This window comes from Prionailurus bengalensis, chromosome D2 (assembly GCF_016509475.1).
Source record: "Prionailurus bengalensis isolate Pbe53 chromosome D2, Fcat_Pben_1.1_paternal_pri, whole genome shotgun sequence".
In the NCBI taxonomy this organism is placed as follows: Eukaryota; Metazoa; Chordata; class Mammalia; order Carnivora; family Felidae; genus Prionailurus; species Prionailurus bengalensis.
Genome location: NC_057351.1, coordinates 21,627,689 through 21,643,667, shown reverse-complemented (window position 1 = coordinate 21,643,667; position 15,979 = coordinate 21,627,689). Strand labels below are relative to the sequence as shown.

General features: G+C 39.8%; 1 protein-coding gene across 18 annotated transcripts in view; it reads left to right on the top strand.

Annotated features, from left to right (window-relative positions):
• ANK3 (ankyrin 3) overlaps positions 1–15,979 on the top strand; it is a 697,552-nt gene that overhangs the window by 425,354 nt on the left and 256,219 nt on the right. Inside the window, exon 1 of one of the 18 annotated variants that reach the window (XM_043596396.1) lies at positions 13,572–13,789. The exons of 16 other annotated variants lie outside the window; for them this stretch is intronic. In XM_043596396.1, coding sequence (XP_043452331.1) covers positions 13,754–13,789 — 36 coding nt within the window. In that variant the 5' untranslated portion in view covers positions 13,572–13,753. Of the gene's footprint in view, positions 1–13,571; positions 13,790–15,677; positions 15,769–15,979 lie in introns of those variants that run through there. One more of the 18 variants, XM_043596397.1, reaches the window with a different exon arrangement.

Below are 15,979 nucleotides of genomic sequence, written 5' to 3'. Positions count from 1 at the left end.
GTCTGGACTGGTAAAGGGAGTTGGAATGACGTGGAAGAGAATATAGAAGAGTATGTAGGTTATGATTAATCATCATCAGTAATGCATAGGCATGATTTATAGATGAGAGGTAGAACTCTTGGGCTGCCCAATATACTATATACCTATTAAATATGAAGATCATAGCTTTTTGTGGTCCAGTAGAGAAAGATTTCTTCACAGCATAGCTATGTCTCCAAAGACTTTGCCACTTGACCATAAGTGGAATATCCCCCAAGAATGTAAGCTCCTTGGAAGCAAGGCTCCATCCACTGTATATCCCAGCACTGAGCACAATGCCTGACACCTAGTAAGTGATTGTTATATGTTTGTCGAATCAATAAAGGAATGCATGTTAGAGCGAGCTGGAGGCTTAAGCAAAATATATAATAATATACTAAATAATGGGAATAGAATGGAAGACATGTTTCATTATAATAAATTCTACATCTCCATCCAATTATTTTTCCCTAACCTGGCACTTGTGGCATTGTTTTGTTTCCATTGTGATAATGGGAAACTATGTTAATATGCAGATAGTAGAAATGAAAAGACCTAGTCTGGTCCACTCAGATCCAGTCCAGCCACCCAATTTGGGGAAAGGTTGTTAATTTCTCTAAGGATTGGTTTCCTTGTTTATTAAAGAAGGGTTGTAGCAGCTGCCAGAGAACCTCCTATCTCAGGCACTGGTGACTAGTTCACAAAGCCTTGGGAACTATGAACACCCCTTTGCAAATGTGTAACTATTATAACAGCCTTCATATAGTGCTTTTATTTTTTCGAAAACAGGAATTTACTATACAATCTGGTAATATTTTGAAGGAGTTGTATTAAGAACAGCAGCTCAATGCTCTTCTGTATGGATGAGCAAGTGTGCAAGTACTTAAGTCTGAGTAACTTGCTCACAGTTAAGAAGTAGGAAGGAACAGAGCACATTTTAAACGCAGGTAGTCGGCTCACTGAACCATGACACTCAGGGCCACTACGTTTTTATGAAGACATCTATTTTGTTAAGGAATCATAAATTTACATAGCTTTCCTTGTTCTGTTTCTCCTTTCTCATAGTTAACAGTTTTCACTAGATAAAGTACCAGGCTTAATGGCAACTTAGAAGAACGCAATTATTCATAATGTGTCCTCACAGCTCACCTAGTTAGAAGAATTCTTGAGTTTTCCTGGAGCTCCACAAGGGCTGTGGCTGGGGACCTTCATTTTAGCAGGCTTATGATGCTGAGGAGCCCTCAGTCTCTGGAAATCCTGTCTATTGTGCTGAATTGAACAAATTAGAAAATCAAAATCTTTTCTTCACATTTCTATCATAACTAGCCTCCCTTAGCATGTAGATTGAAAGCTGGGGAGGTTTCCAACACTCCTAACATATAACCATTGTAATGTTCTGAATTATCACCTTCTTGTTCATATATCCATTGGTGGAATTTTGCTAGAAAACCTAAAATAAATCCTTGCCATGCTAGTTAGAGAGAGAATATTTGGTAAATGGGGCCAGCTCACGCCTAGCTCAGTAAAAACGCTGTGGATTGCTCAGCTTAGAAAGGAAGCTAGGGGGAGGCAACAGTATATTATTTTTATTTTAGAACTTTCCCAAATTCCATAGAACAAGTTTAAACCAGTGAAACTAAATCTCCAAATTAAATTGTGCGAAACATGCTTTCCACAGTGACAGGTGGAGAGATTAGACAACTTCCTTCATGTCCATTTTCATTACTAGTGTTTTTACAAATGACTCATTTCTAACAGTGATTTTGGCAAAAATCACAGGGATTCTGGAAACTGTTTTTACATTTTCATCAATATATATTAGAATTATGGCAATCTCAGTGGACTCCAACCTGGGTTCAGTGTCAGAATTTTTGGGTTCTTAGAAGGTCCTCAGATTTATTGGACTAAATAAGCAATCTGTTTGTATATGTTATTTGCACACCCTAGTGAAACTTAATAGATTTTAAAACACCACAATATACAAATGCTTTCATGACAGATTTAAATAAAAACAAGGTAATATCCTAGGAAATATTAATGAAAACAATGCTGAATAGTCCATTCTGTTTATCAGACGAAGATCTCATAGATATTACTTAAAGTTTTCTTGCCCCAATGTCTTGTCTCCCTTCTTCCTCTGGCCTTAGTGGTTGTGACTGTTTGAAATTCTTCCGCACCCACTCCCAACCTCTACTAACTTAAATTGCTAGGCCATGCAAGAAAACAAGAATAGGATGGATAATGGGCTTTATAAATTGAAAAATTCTGCACTAATTAAAGTTGCCATTAATAAGTGAATCATATCATTATGTCCTCTATGTTTCCATAAGTGTGGGATCAGAAGTCAAAGCGAGCAGAAGAACTTTACCGTTAAAGTTAAAACCATGTAGCTTTTTTACATGGCCCTCAGGTCTGGCATGCAAGTGTTTTCCTTTCAGATCAGCCCTTCATGTATTTCCAATTTTTAAGTTAGTCGTCAACATAAAAAGAAGGGAGAGTTCACTCAAAAACAGATTCACATCCTTTCTTGAAATATTAGAAAACCCACTTATAGCATGGCTCCCTGATGGTCTAGACGAGCCACCTATCATGAGCTTGAGCTGGGTGGGCCCTGCCCCATTCAGATGCCGTCTGTATGTACCTTCAGTCAGCTGGGCCTACGCTTCCTGCAGAAAATGTTATTCACCCAGGGAAAGTGAGGCTCCTGTTTTCAGTCCTGATTATGCTTTTACGGTTTTATATTCGTGTGACTGTTTCACAGGAATATGCTTATTCCTTTTCTGGTGAGTCACATATTACTCATATGACACATATTTCCAAGACTTGTCTCGTTCAGACCTGGCTCTGTTTACATAACACAATTGAAAAATTGCTATTTTTAAGGGTTAATTTGGTTAGCTCCTATTGGATTTACTGCTCTGCAGAGTCTTCTCTTGTCAGAATAACACAATAATAAAGACACCTTGCACCATTCACTTGCACACCAATAGTGACTTCCTATGATGTTATGACAATTGGGAAAATGAATGCACCATGTTTAGTGCAGTGTCTGGAATATATCATGAGTAATAATATCACTGGCATTAAATGTGTCTGCCTATATTGAACACATGAACTGGATGAAATCTGATGAAAATCATCTAATTTGAAATTTTGATAATTTTGGTTTCTTAACTTGGTTTTCTCAAAGTATCCCCCTATCAGAAGCTCCACAAAAGTAATTGCTATTTATTCAACCAATCAAAAATTATTTACTGACTATTAGGGAATGTTCTAGCTATGAGGGGAGCTGTATTAACCAACAGGCAACCTCTTGTCCTGGAGGTTTTTACACTTTAGCTGGGAGATAGACAGTAAACTGATAGAGCTACGTATTAATTCACATAGAGATAAAAGCCAGTAAGAAAAGTACAAAGGGGCACCTGGCTGGTTCAGTCAGTAGAGTGTGCGACTCTTGATCTCAGGGTCATGAGTTTGATCCCCACATTGGGTGTAGAGAATACTTTAAAAAAAAAAAAGTAGAACAGAGTCAGGGCTAGAGTAAGGGATGGGGTTGGCTGGAGGTGCTATTTTAGCTAAAATGTTTAAAATATATTTATTCTCATGTTTATTTGAGACTTCCTTTTTGCAGAAGCATTTTTTGTAAACATGGGACATGTCATGATAGCAGAATTTAATGAACATAGCTTGAAAGTAGAGGATGAAATGTTTTGTGGTGGTGCTGAGTTGCAGGGAAGAGCCAAGGTCAACTGAAGATTCAAGAAAATGGGCTGATTGATGGTTAAAGAAGTTCTGGAGGAAATGAATGACCCCAGAGGGCAGGCAAAGAGATAAGCATTGGACAGCCTGAGAAAACCCAAATACCCCAGTTTACCCTTTTCTGTGGGGACAAAGAGAAGTCAGCACTTTTTCCAACTGTGCATAAAATGTTAACCCCCTGAGTCAAGGGAGGCTCATCTTTTTTGCAATACTGACTCTCTTTTAGGGTATTACTATATTCATGTGGTTGTTACCCCAAAATATACTTATTTCATTTCCTATGACTCACACGTTACTCAAAAGTCATTCGTTTCCTGTTAACTTTGAGACTGCAGAGTCTCTTGAGGATATTTCTTGAACAGTTGTGTTAACCCCACAAAGCCACAGCCCACATCATCCCTACAGCCCCGGGAATAGGTGCCATTTCCGAACTGGCTTTACTCAGTTCTGTTCTGGTCAATTCAGCAAACAGGTCTCGGTGTTGTGCTAAGTGAAGGAGGAGCAGAGGGGAATAGGCTACCTGTCCTTGGAGATGAACTACAACAAGACTGATCTTCCCTGCAAGAGCCCCACCATGTCTGTTGTGGGGAGGATCCAGGCGTTTTCAGTGGGGCCTTGTTGATGGCACTCAATGATGGAGCTGCAAAGCTTACTGTCTAGTGTGGCCAGGATTGGGATTGGGACCTGGGGCAAACTGCAAAGGAAGGGTCCCGTTAAAGTTCACACCTCTGGCTCAGCTACAGCCAATTGTTAGCACGCAGAAATGAGGGGGTAGTTTTGCCAATGAATCTGATTTATTTCATTTCATTTTTATTTTAAAGAGAGCATGTGAGCAGGGGAGAGGGGCAGAGGGAAAGAAAAGGGGAGAGAGAGAATCTTAAGCAGGCTCCACTCTTAGCACAGAGCCCAATGTGGGGTTCAGTCCCACGACCGTGGGATCATGACCTGAGCCAAAATTGAGAGTCAGACGCTCAACTGACTGAGCCACCAAGCATCTGACTTTTTAAAGAAGAAACAGAAATATGACTTTTTATGCAAAATCTCTTTATTTGTGAACATTAGCAGTAAGAATTTTTAACAAATTGTTTTTAAACCTGAATGAATGTTTTAATGAAGGAAGACATAGAATCCATTAATGAGCATTGTGACTTTGAACAAGTCATTTTTTCCTGTATGGATTTGTTACCTCGGAAAAATTGAGTCCCATGGTCTGTGAGACACCTTCCAATCCTAAGATTCCATGTTTGTCACTTGGAGACCACAGCTGAATTGCTGATATGACAAGGTCAGTAGGTTATGGGACTGTGCCCACCTTACTCATGTAGGTCCCTTTAGTGCAGAACCAGAGCATGGAGCACTCTTGCCTTTCTGGACCATTAGCGAATATACCAGTAGGGAGCAGACACTTTCAACATCCAACAGACATTTATTGAGGGCTTGCTCTGTGCCAAGCCCCGTGCCAAGACCCAGCGTTCAGCTTCTTTATATGGATAAAGAGATTTATTATTTCCAACTCTGAAATGCAGGGCTCTTTCATTTCTGCCTATAGACTCTGAACTCTGGTCCTCCTTCTTCATTTAACAAATATTTATTAAGCATCTACTATATTCCTGGTCTTGTTCTACCCATGAACAAGACAGACACAGCTGTGCTTGTACCAAGTGAAATTCTGTGGGAGTTGGGAGGGAAGGAAGAAACAAACTAGGAACTAGCAAATCCGAAATTTATCAAATAGTGAGACATAGAAAGTAATGGTGACATGAGGGTTATTTCAGGCCTATGTTAGATTGAGTGGCCAGAAAGGGCCCATGTGAGAGGATGCTATTTATTCTTTGACCTCACTGATAAGAAGGAACTAGCCTTGGAAGACCTGGCAGAAGGGAGCATTCCAGGCAGAGGAAACAGCAACTGGAAAGACCCTGGGGCAGGAATAAAATTAGCATTTGGAGGAATATTAAAGAAGCTTGTGTGGCTGGAGCATACATTGGAGGGAAGAGGTAATAGGTGATATCAGTATAGACTTTTAAAAATTATTTTATGCATGGAAGTTTTCTTTTCACCCAATTAGAGTATAATTTCTTTAAGAGAATTGGACCAATCTCTTTTTTGTCTTCTGTTTAGTTGATATTTAGTTAACTGATATGGCAAAGTAGAGTTAACATTTCAGTGTGGTTTCATTTAGGAATATTCAGAATGGGTGTGTCTAATAGCCTAGGAGGTTTGCAGGGGTGTGTTCTTGTCCAGCTGCTATTTGAGCAGTGCACGTGTGAGGACACATGATCTTCCCTTTCTTCCCAGCTCATCCATGTGCTGTTTTGACTGTGTGTCGCTTCTGAGCCAGAAGCCAACAGACCTCCATCTGGTTTAGGAGATAAAGAAGAAGGGATGTTTCCACAAGTCTTTGTAATTAAACCACCACCACCACAAGATGGCCTTTCTCCACCAAGTCTGGCACTTTGATGAGAGAAGGCGTGCCTATTCCCATCTCTGATAACTGCTTCTTCCCAGCCCCCTTCGTCTTCTGCTGCCTGAGAGATTAAAGGTGGTTGGAATGCAGGCTGGAGTAGTTCAGTGTTCTCACCCCTTCAAAGAAAGCACATGACATACTCCAGTCCTCTGCAGAGCAGCAGACCATCATGTGACTTGCACCACTTGATCCTTTGAGTTCCAGAGTTGAGGAAAAGGACATTGCAGATAGAACGATGTGTGCAGATATTTAGTTCTACCTTCTTTTTGAATTTCTAGGGGAAGAATACGTTCAGCAGAAAGGAGCTAGCTTCAATAATTTCATTTCTACACGTTTTAGGTATTGGGCATTACTTATGTTAGGATCTGGGACGCAACATGATCAGACTGCCCATCCATCTGGGGTAGGCATCGTGGTCCCTGAGTCTAGAGTTGCTTCTTAATAACTTGTCACATTGATATATCAAATTGTTCTGTCTCATGCACTTTTGTTGATGAATGCATTTTTAGTTCCTCATATTAAACTATCATTTACTCTTCTCTTTAATATATCCAAATCATGCATAGTTTCTTCCAAAGAATAATTTTCTGGAATACAGCTAGTGTTTCCCCGTTCATAAAAGAGAACCACTTTTCTTTAAATTATCCACATTTAACATGGCTCATATAATATAGAAGTATATGTATGTTTGTGTGTGTGTGTGCACATGCATGGGTGCATGTTGATTACAAAAGCCGGGCCTAGAAAAAGCATTTTAGCTTCTTCCTTTCACTTGTGAAGGTTAGTCTTCCACTCATACGTCAGCCCCAGAATTAGAGCTTTACAATTAGAGTTGAATAACCGTTGGAAGATTCCTAGAAACCTAGATCATTGTGTGCATGTGTATGTGTGCACACATGCATATTAAATCTCTATGTAAGGGTTTTCCTCGTTTTCTTTTTAATGTTTATTTCTCTTTGAGAGAGAGGGAGACAGAGGATCTGAAGTGGGTTCAGCACTGACAGAGCCTGATGCAGAGCTCAAACTCACAAACAGCAAGATCATGATGTGAGTCGAAGTCAGCTGCTTAACTGATTGAGCCACCTAGGCACCCCTATACTATAAGATTTTTAAATAAATTGGACACATTGATTTCTGCCTAATAAAACACAATTTAGAAAACTGCTAAATGCTGGATGTGCAGCAGACCCAACTCCTGTTTCTCTTATTTACTATTCTGATAGTTTAGAGAATATTTTAAAGAGTTGGCATATTTGTTAGTGTTTTCCCTTTACTTGCAAGTGTTAAACAGGTTAGTGTTCAAAAGGCAGAGGAAACTACCTGTAGAAGTTATTCCAGCCTTCTAAATCATTTCTAGGAGTGTGTATGGATGTCATAATTTGTGGACACCCAACTGGAGTGATGTGTTGATGTCAAGGAAGCACAATTGTAAGCTCACCATCTTTAAAGATTTTGTTCTTAGGCTATTCAAAGTCCCCAGAGTTCATTATGTTTTCCAAATCACAAGACTTGATTATGCACAACAGCAGAAACATAGTCAATTTCATCTAGCTAAGGATGTTTACACTCAATGGAGCCCTTCAGAGAAGGGAGGAAAAAAGTGATCATCATTTCATAATCAGTTTTGAATTTTGCATGCTTCATGTTTATGTATTAAACAGCATATGACACAATGCAGAAATATCTTGCTGTTCTGTTTCTTCAGGCTACACTGAACACAGCCTTGGAAGTCCAGAAATAATCTGGCTTTCCTAATGCAACTCAGGCTCATAAAACCAGGGTGTCTTTGTTGTTAATGAACAGCATCTTTTATAATCCGTTAGCTATGAAGTATGCAAGCATTGGGAATGCGTATATATGAAGGGCTGATGGCAATATGTTACCACACATCATTTGTTCTCTTGTATCTTTGCTGAGGGGACCCCGTTTTTATTCTACCTGCCTCATTTGCACATAAAGCCATTTGAAAAAGAAAGGAAGGAGGGAGGGTATGTTGAGTCCATCGATGTTATTTCTCATGGAACATGAGGCTTTGAGGAAGTGCAGGAGCAGGGTTGAGCGGCAAGGCTTGTATAGATGAAGGCAGGAAACTGTGAACTCAATGGGAGGCAAAAGTCTGCCAGACATCCAGTTAGAGAAGAATTTGTATCCTTTCTATTGGGGATAAAGCAAGCCCCCTGAGAGTTTGATGAATTGATCATTCTCACCATAGACTACCCTGTTTTATAAAAGTAACCACCAAGGTAGCTCTTGTGTGTCCTTGTCTAGATTGGGTATTACTGGATATTGGATGGTAGAGGCCTGAGGCTCTGGGAATGGAGAGAAATGGGATCACTTGGCATCTCTCTACCCTACCACATTGAGTTCCTGACCCCCTGGCCCCATAGGAGCCATCCAAAACCAGGCTCCCTCCAAAGTCAAGGGTCTTCTGTCTAATCTGGTCTCTCAACTTTTCTTTTATCCTCTATCTTGTCTGTTTCTCTGCTCATGAAGGAGGGTAGAATGTGCCCTGATGAAGATATGGAAATGTTGAATACAGCCAATCCAGATTACTTTACTGTTTAAAAGCTCCCTTGTAGATTAGATCATTTGCCCTCTTACAGGCTCAATGAGCTGCTTTTTCCATGTGTTCCTGTGAACAATGCCTATGTCATGGTCTCAGCTTGAAAGAAGGGGCAAACAAGGAAAAGAGAGAGCACACTTTGTTACTACAAGTTTTCAGGAGTCATATCAATGATGTAAATGCTGTTATCATCTTTTTTCCTTTTTGAAAACATTTTATGTTTTTGTTCAATATTGAAGAGAGAAAATTATGCAGAAAATAGGTTGTAATGCTCAATGTTTTGTGTGTGATTCATAGGATAGAGAATAGTGTTAATATTTTAAATTATTGCTCAAAAAGATACTGCTGTTTTCTGTCACACAAAGCTAATGGGTGAATGCATTCTGCTGGATGGCAGGGAGTTTCTGCTATTTTCCAATCTCAAAGATCAGACAGCATGCTAGGTATCCACGATACTTTCAAAAATGCATCAGGGGGCTATAACCTCCAAACCCCTGGCTCTAGATTAGGAGCTAGCAAATTTTCTTTCTCAAAATGGGCAGATAGCATTTTCGGTTTTGTTGCCCATACAGTCTCCCACATATTCCAATAAAACTTTGTTTGTGAACACTGATGTTGGAACTGCAGGTTACCTCCACGTGTCATGGAATATTATTATTCTTTTAATTTATTTCACCCGAAATGTAAAACCCAGTGTGAGCTCAGTGGCCATACAAAAACAGGTAGCAGGTCAGTCTGGGTGTTCATGATGTAGTTTGAAGAACCCTTTTCTTATCTATCCTGGGATGTTAGTGACATCTCAAGACAAACCAATCTTCACAATGAAGTCGGTATGTGGCGGCCCACTTTCAGGATGGAGTCGTGGGAGAAGGCAACTCTGCAGACATTTGCTGAATCTTGAAAGGATCTGTGAAGCACCCAGGGTTTCAGGAACCTCCAGCAGAGCCACAAAAAATTCTTCCCCTTGCTTGAAATGGTCCTGACACTGGAGATTATCTCTGAATTCCATTGAATATGCAGATGCTACCAACCTCTCCGTGGTTCCTCTCTGCCTCTTCCCACCTTCCTAAAATATCTGTTGGGCACATTCTGTTTGGAGCCCTTGGGGAGAGGTTGGGGGACACAAAGAGGCAAGCAACACATGAGTGTTCACAGCCTGCGGAAGAGTTGGAGAGCTGAGTGGAGAATCTCACCCAGGTGAGCGGCCTGTTGGAAGGGATGTGTAGCCATCCACACTGCCCACCCAGACTTCATCCTCTGCTCACAGAATTTTGAGAACCAGTTCCAGCTGGATGACTCATGATTCAGGGTGGGTTGACACTGAACCGTTGGTTCCTAGTCAGGAACTTGGGTTGGTGGGAAAGACCATAACTTCTAGACTATTCTGTATTTTAAAGATCCATCCAGAAAAGTATTACCAGACTCTGCTTTGAGCTGGTAACTGTTCTTTCTACAGCCTGGTGCAAGTTTCTGTCCCTTTGTCTGAGCCCCCAAATGCTGAATACCAGAAGCAATGCTCATGCCATCATTCTTCATGAGCATTGCCTTTGTAGAGCAGTATTCATGCACCATGAAAATCACAAGTTAAATCTCATTTTGAAAATTAAATCCCTGTGTAAATACCTTAAATCTTTAAGCTTGTTATAGGAATCCCATCATGAATTCTAGGCACAGCAGTATCTTTCACAGTGTACCATCACAGAACTACTCTTGGGTTTCCATTTCTTCATCTTTGAAATGATGGAGTTTGATTAAATGATCTCTGAGATTATGCAACTTATTCTACTGTTTATCTTTTATGTCAAAATATATTTTTAAATATTGGATTTCCTTGAGGTAGGGCATAGTTGTTCTCATAAGATGTGGTAAAAGATGGTAACATAACATACCCCATTATGAAACATTTACTATTTTCAGCAGACCCTCCAGACCACCAGTTCAGGCTATACCAGCCTCCCATGTCAGCCCGCATGCACCATTTAGGGATGTTAGCTTCTATCCATGCCTCTCCTTTCACAGCTGCAGTATCTGTGAGATGAGTGGCGTTAGTTTGGGGAACAAAATGTACTGGCCAGGGGTGGGTTGCAAGACACAATTATGGGAATTATTCCTCTTCTTACTTAGTATAATTATAGAGCATTTTTCTCTGAAGAGTTCCACAGAAAGGTTGAATCCGTTGGGATTATTTATCCTAGAGAAGAGAAGAGCAGAGGGGAAGGGATAACTCAGTAACAGTCTGGAATGTTTGGAAGGCAATAGCCAACTGTTCTGTCTTCTCACTGAAGACAGAAGATGAAGAAACCGGTGAGAGAGGTCTAAATGAGATGTGAGGAATAGTGCCTTGCCACTAAGCATGATTAAACACCAATGTGAGTTCCTTCTGGACAGGTCTGGGTAGACTGGGGGCTTAGATGCCCTGCCTGGACCCAGACACCTCGCTCTCTGATTTACATTGCAGACACCTGGAACAGCCTATAGGATCCAGGGGACAGATTCACAGGTCTGGACTCCTAGGCCCCCACCATTCTGATAGATAGGGTAGGGTTAACACAGACATAATAGCCTGGAACAGGACAAGAAACACAATAAATGTTATCAGAAAGATGTCTGCAGCTCGAGAGGAAAGAGCTGGGCTTGGGTTTGATGGACTTTGCCCCACCTGGGCAATGCCTTGCCTGGGGATGGTGAAGATTTCTTATGCCAGCCTCACCTTCTCCACAGCATCAGCAGATGGGACCTTTCTCCCACATGTTAGGTGCCCAGCCTATATGTGGTGACTGTATAAATGAATGAATGCAGGAGAGAGGGAATAAAGAGATGTACAGTCAGTAGTGAAGAAACTCTTCTGGGCATTTCAGAGCCATGCCTGGTCCTTCCCCGACTGTTACTCCTCTCTTGGGTGCCATGTGCCCCCCTTGGGTGTCACACTCCCTTGGGAATCACTAGCACTGTGGTCAGCAGAGCAGGCTCTAGGGAAGAGGCCCAAATTCAAATACCTCTGGGTAGCTCAGCACCCAAGGAGTGAAGCAGACCAAGCAAAGTAAGACAGTTGGGAATACTCAGGGCTGAGGTGGATAGCCGTCAGTCAACACCAGGAAACTGACCTAAGGGAAACAGTCCCAGAGTTGCCAGATCCTTGATTTTTTTTTTTTTTAAACAAGAACTCTAGATTTTGATATGAAATTACTCAATCTTTAAATGTTGGCAACTAAAAATATTTTTAAAAACACAGTGAGGGCCAAGAAAACGTGTGTTTGTTATCTACCACCAGTGTGACCTTTCCTTTAGAATAATGTAGAATTAGATTCACAGCTTGACTATTTAGTTGCTGTTGACCTTGGCAAGTTATTTAACATTTCTGAACTCTAGTTTCTCTCTCACGAATGTAGAAAGATTTCTTCATAGCCTAGCTCTGAGGACTAAAAGAACATATGTAAGAAATTAACGTAGTACCTTGCATGCAGAGTATTTAATAATTATTAAATAATAATAATAATAATAATAATAATAATGGCTACAATTATATTATTAGATTGAACCATATGAAAGTCCTGGAATACATATGGATTTGACCTATAAAGATGGCAATTTCATGTGGTTCAACATAATACTAATATAAAATCCTACCCCATATACATTTTTATTATTTTGCCATCATTATTAAGTTTACCTACTTACTCCCTAAACACATACTTATGATCCCCCCTCTCCTACACTCTTCTCCACAGCACCTATCCTGTTTATCATACCCAATAACTCATTTATTATATTTATGACCTGTATAGTCTACCCCACCTCTGCTGGTATATAAGCTTCACTTAAGGCAGAGATTTCCTGTAATTTATTCATTGTCTTTCTACCCACCTCAGCCCAGTACCGAGAATTATGTAGTAGGCTCTCTGCAAATATGTGTTGAATGAGTAGGCTTGTACACTGGCCTTCCCAAAGTTGAGTTTAGTCTCCTACAGACACTTTCCTCAGCCCTTACAGGTTTGAGGAAACTATTGATTAGAACTGTTCAAATAAAACATAAATGATGATGATCATCTTATGGTGAAGGGTTTTTGGGGTCTTTGACTCGAGCTCAAGTATAATGTAAGACTAGTGAAAAGTTGTGTAAGTATTGCTGACCCCAAATCTGAAAAACTGAATTCAATTAGTAAAATTAAAAATACCTAAATTGGAAAAAAAAATTGACCAGAAGCCTTCAATGAGGTTTTGTTCTGCTTTGTTTTTCTGGTCAAATACATGAGCATTTTATATGATGCCACATTTTTAAAAAGATGGAATGCATTTGCCCTTGGATAAAAGGAAATTCAGTTATCTCAAGATAACTCTCCTTGGCAGTACAGTATGCTTTCACTGTGTGTGTGTGTGTGTGTGTGTGTGTGTGCGCGCGCGCACGCGCGCACGCATGCATACATATATTCAGTAGTAAAACTATTGCAGCAAAAGGAGTTAAAATCGTAAAAGGCAGTCTTGACTGGATTCCAGAGACAGGGGAAAATGGCGGTATTGTCTTTAGGAGGAATGTCAGAGTAGCCCGCAAACAGAGGAAAGTGCTGATAAGCAGAATGACAAAAGCCAGTTTCATGAGTGATTCCCAGCAGCTAGGGTACACTCCCAGCTGATTGCCTTGCTATTTTCGGTATTCCACATATCATGACTAAATACACAAAGCTTGTCTGGAGGCCACAAATATGGTAAGTCAGTGGGTAATTCTGGGAGCTACTCTATCGTTTGTAAGGGCCAAGGCACCTTCCATGCTCTTGTCTGCCCTGCCCACTCCCTAGTTCACTAGCTAAGAAAATTTTGAGCAGCTCCTACCTTTTTACCAGGAGATAGGGAAAACCTTTACATTTCCCAAGGCAGATATTTTTAGACTCAATGCTCAGTCCAAAGTGTTAACTAATTGAGTTATCAAGTTTCATACTTGGCCACAGAGAATGGCAGTGGAGGAGGGAGAGAGCTTCCCAGAACAAGTAAGCCTTTACAGTTTCCGAATGAAATGTGTTTTCCTTATAGAAATTCTGCTTGGGCCTGAATAGTTGTGTCTTTTACAAAATGTGCGTTGCCAGATAGGAAGGAGGCTAGCCTATGTGCATCATGGATCGCCTGAGTTCAGTATGTGTAGGACAATGGGCTGTCCTTTCTTTCTGTTTTGCTTGGATCCGGACTCTAGGTACGTTTTGTCTCTGATGTAATTTGGAGTGTGCTGGGCTCAGGCATGTCTGAAGAAGATGCTTAATGAAATGCAAAAAGAATTTGAGGAGTTTGGGGTCCTGGAAGGGCATAGTGGACCCAAGAATGTAAGGTTTAAATGTTCACACTTTTCTCAAGAGAAATGTGAGAGCTTTAAAACTCAGCTTTGTCTGGTTTATTAATTTACAAGGGGGAGTATGGAATCTTACTGTTGGGAAGGAAAACATTGTAGAGTTAAAGTTTGTTTTTAGAACTCATATAAGTGGCAGATGGGGGATGGGATGTATTTGGAAGTTGGAAAATGTAATTTTGTTTTTGTTTCACTAGAATTGCACATAATATAAGTATATCATCTCATTTAATAATGTTAAAGAATTAGCATAGTAAGCCATTGTCCCCTTAAGGGATACTGGATAGGTATTTGCTTGATGTGTGTAAAATTTTGAATGTTTGATTCTGAGGGATTCATAAAATACGATTTTGATTATGGCACAGTTTAAGGTTTCATGTAATCTCTCTACCCGTGTCTTTTCATTTAGCACCAATTTATCTACTTATGAGAACACACATATGTTCATATATGTACTTTGCTATTAATACAACATATTAAATCCTGAGCACCAGATGAACATTTTGTATGCAATACTTAGAATGCCCAGAAGAAGACATCATAAAAATGAGGACATTGGTGCTAGTTCTCACATCAGGCAGGCAGACATGCTAATGGTTTTGAGAAAAGAACTGTCATTTCATAGTGTTACAGAAAGCAATTCAGATAACTCTCACAATTTTGAACTTTATTTTAAATGGATTCAGTTTTAATCTTTGTATTCTTAGAAATAGGTTCAGCTCTTAGCGAAGAATATTCTTTTTATGCACTTTACTGAATATTGCTGTATTCTGCAGTAGACATGTATGAAATTTTAATCTCTGTGAGACTTGCAAACATTTTGTGTGCCTCAGAGAAAGGCTTTTTCAAATTAAACTTGAGATTTATTATAAAGATATAAACATTGTTGTGAATTCCAGACATTAGTGGTGATTTACTAGTAATATAAGCATACTGACAGATGAGTCCTAAAAATCATATTATGTCACTCTAAAAATAATCAATTCATCCATCAAAAATTTTGAGCTATATTGAAGGTTGAATTTCAAATGTGAATTCTGTTCTATTAATTATGGAACTGAAAACTTTGCATAAAATCAGAATGACATTTGCTGATGACCTAGTGAGACTTGGCTTTGCAAAATACTAATTGCTAAGAAGTTTCAAGCTAAGTGCAAATATAACAAATCTTAAAGCATGTACTTGAGAAGTTTTGGCCTCTAAGAATTGATGAGTTATTAAAAAAGAAAAAGATCTGAGATCCAAAAGGAAAGCTCAGATAAAAGCAGACCATCTTGTTTCTGCCTCGTGTCAGAATATATCAACTAAATGGTGAGAGCATTTGATCTCGGCCCATATGTGCAGCATTTTCTGTTTTGGTGGGCATGCTGTTTAAAAAATGTGTAATAAAATGACAGACTGAATTTGAAATTATCCTGCCCTAAGCAGTGACTCTGGAAGGGTACTGACCCGACACAGATCACACAGAAGTCCCGACACAATAGAGAGTAGCATATACTATTGCTGTCCTGGGTTTAGTTGGACAATGAATAAGAATTATTCATCTCCTGGTTTCGCCTCTGACTTGAATGGAAGACTGAACAGTTTGTCTGCATGAGCTGAACTATGGACAAAATCCTTGCAGAGAGGGTATAGTAGATAATTACATTTTCACAAATGATCATTAATACCTCCTGCTACTTCTATTTGGCTTGTGGTTTCTGTAATATTGTTTAGAGATTTTCTACAGGATTGCTTAGTCTGTGTTTTGGGAGAAACTTTCTGTGATTTTACAACTTGTAATTGGGAAACATTTGCAGCACAAACCTTCTAGAAAGGCAGAGTGTGTGTACCTCTGTCA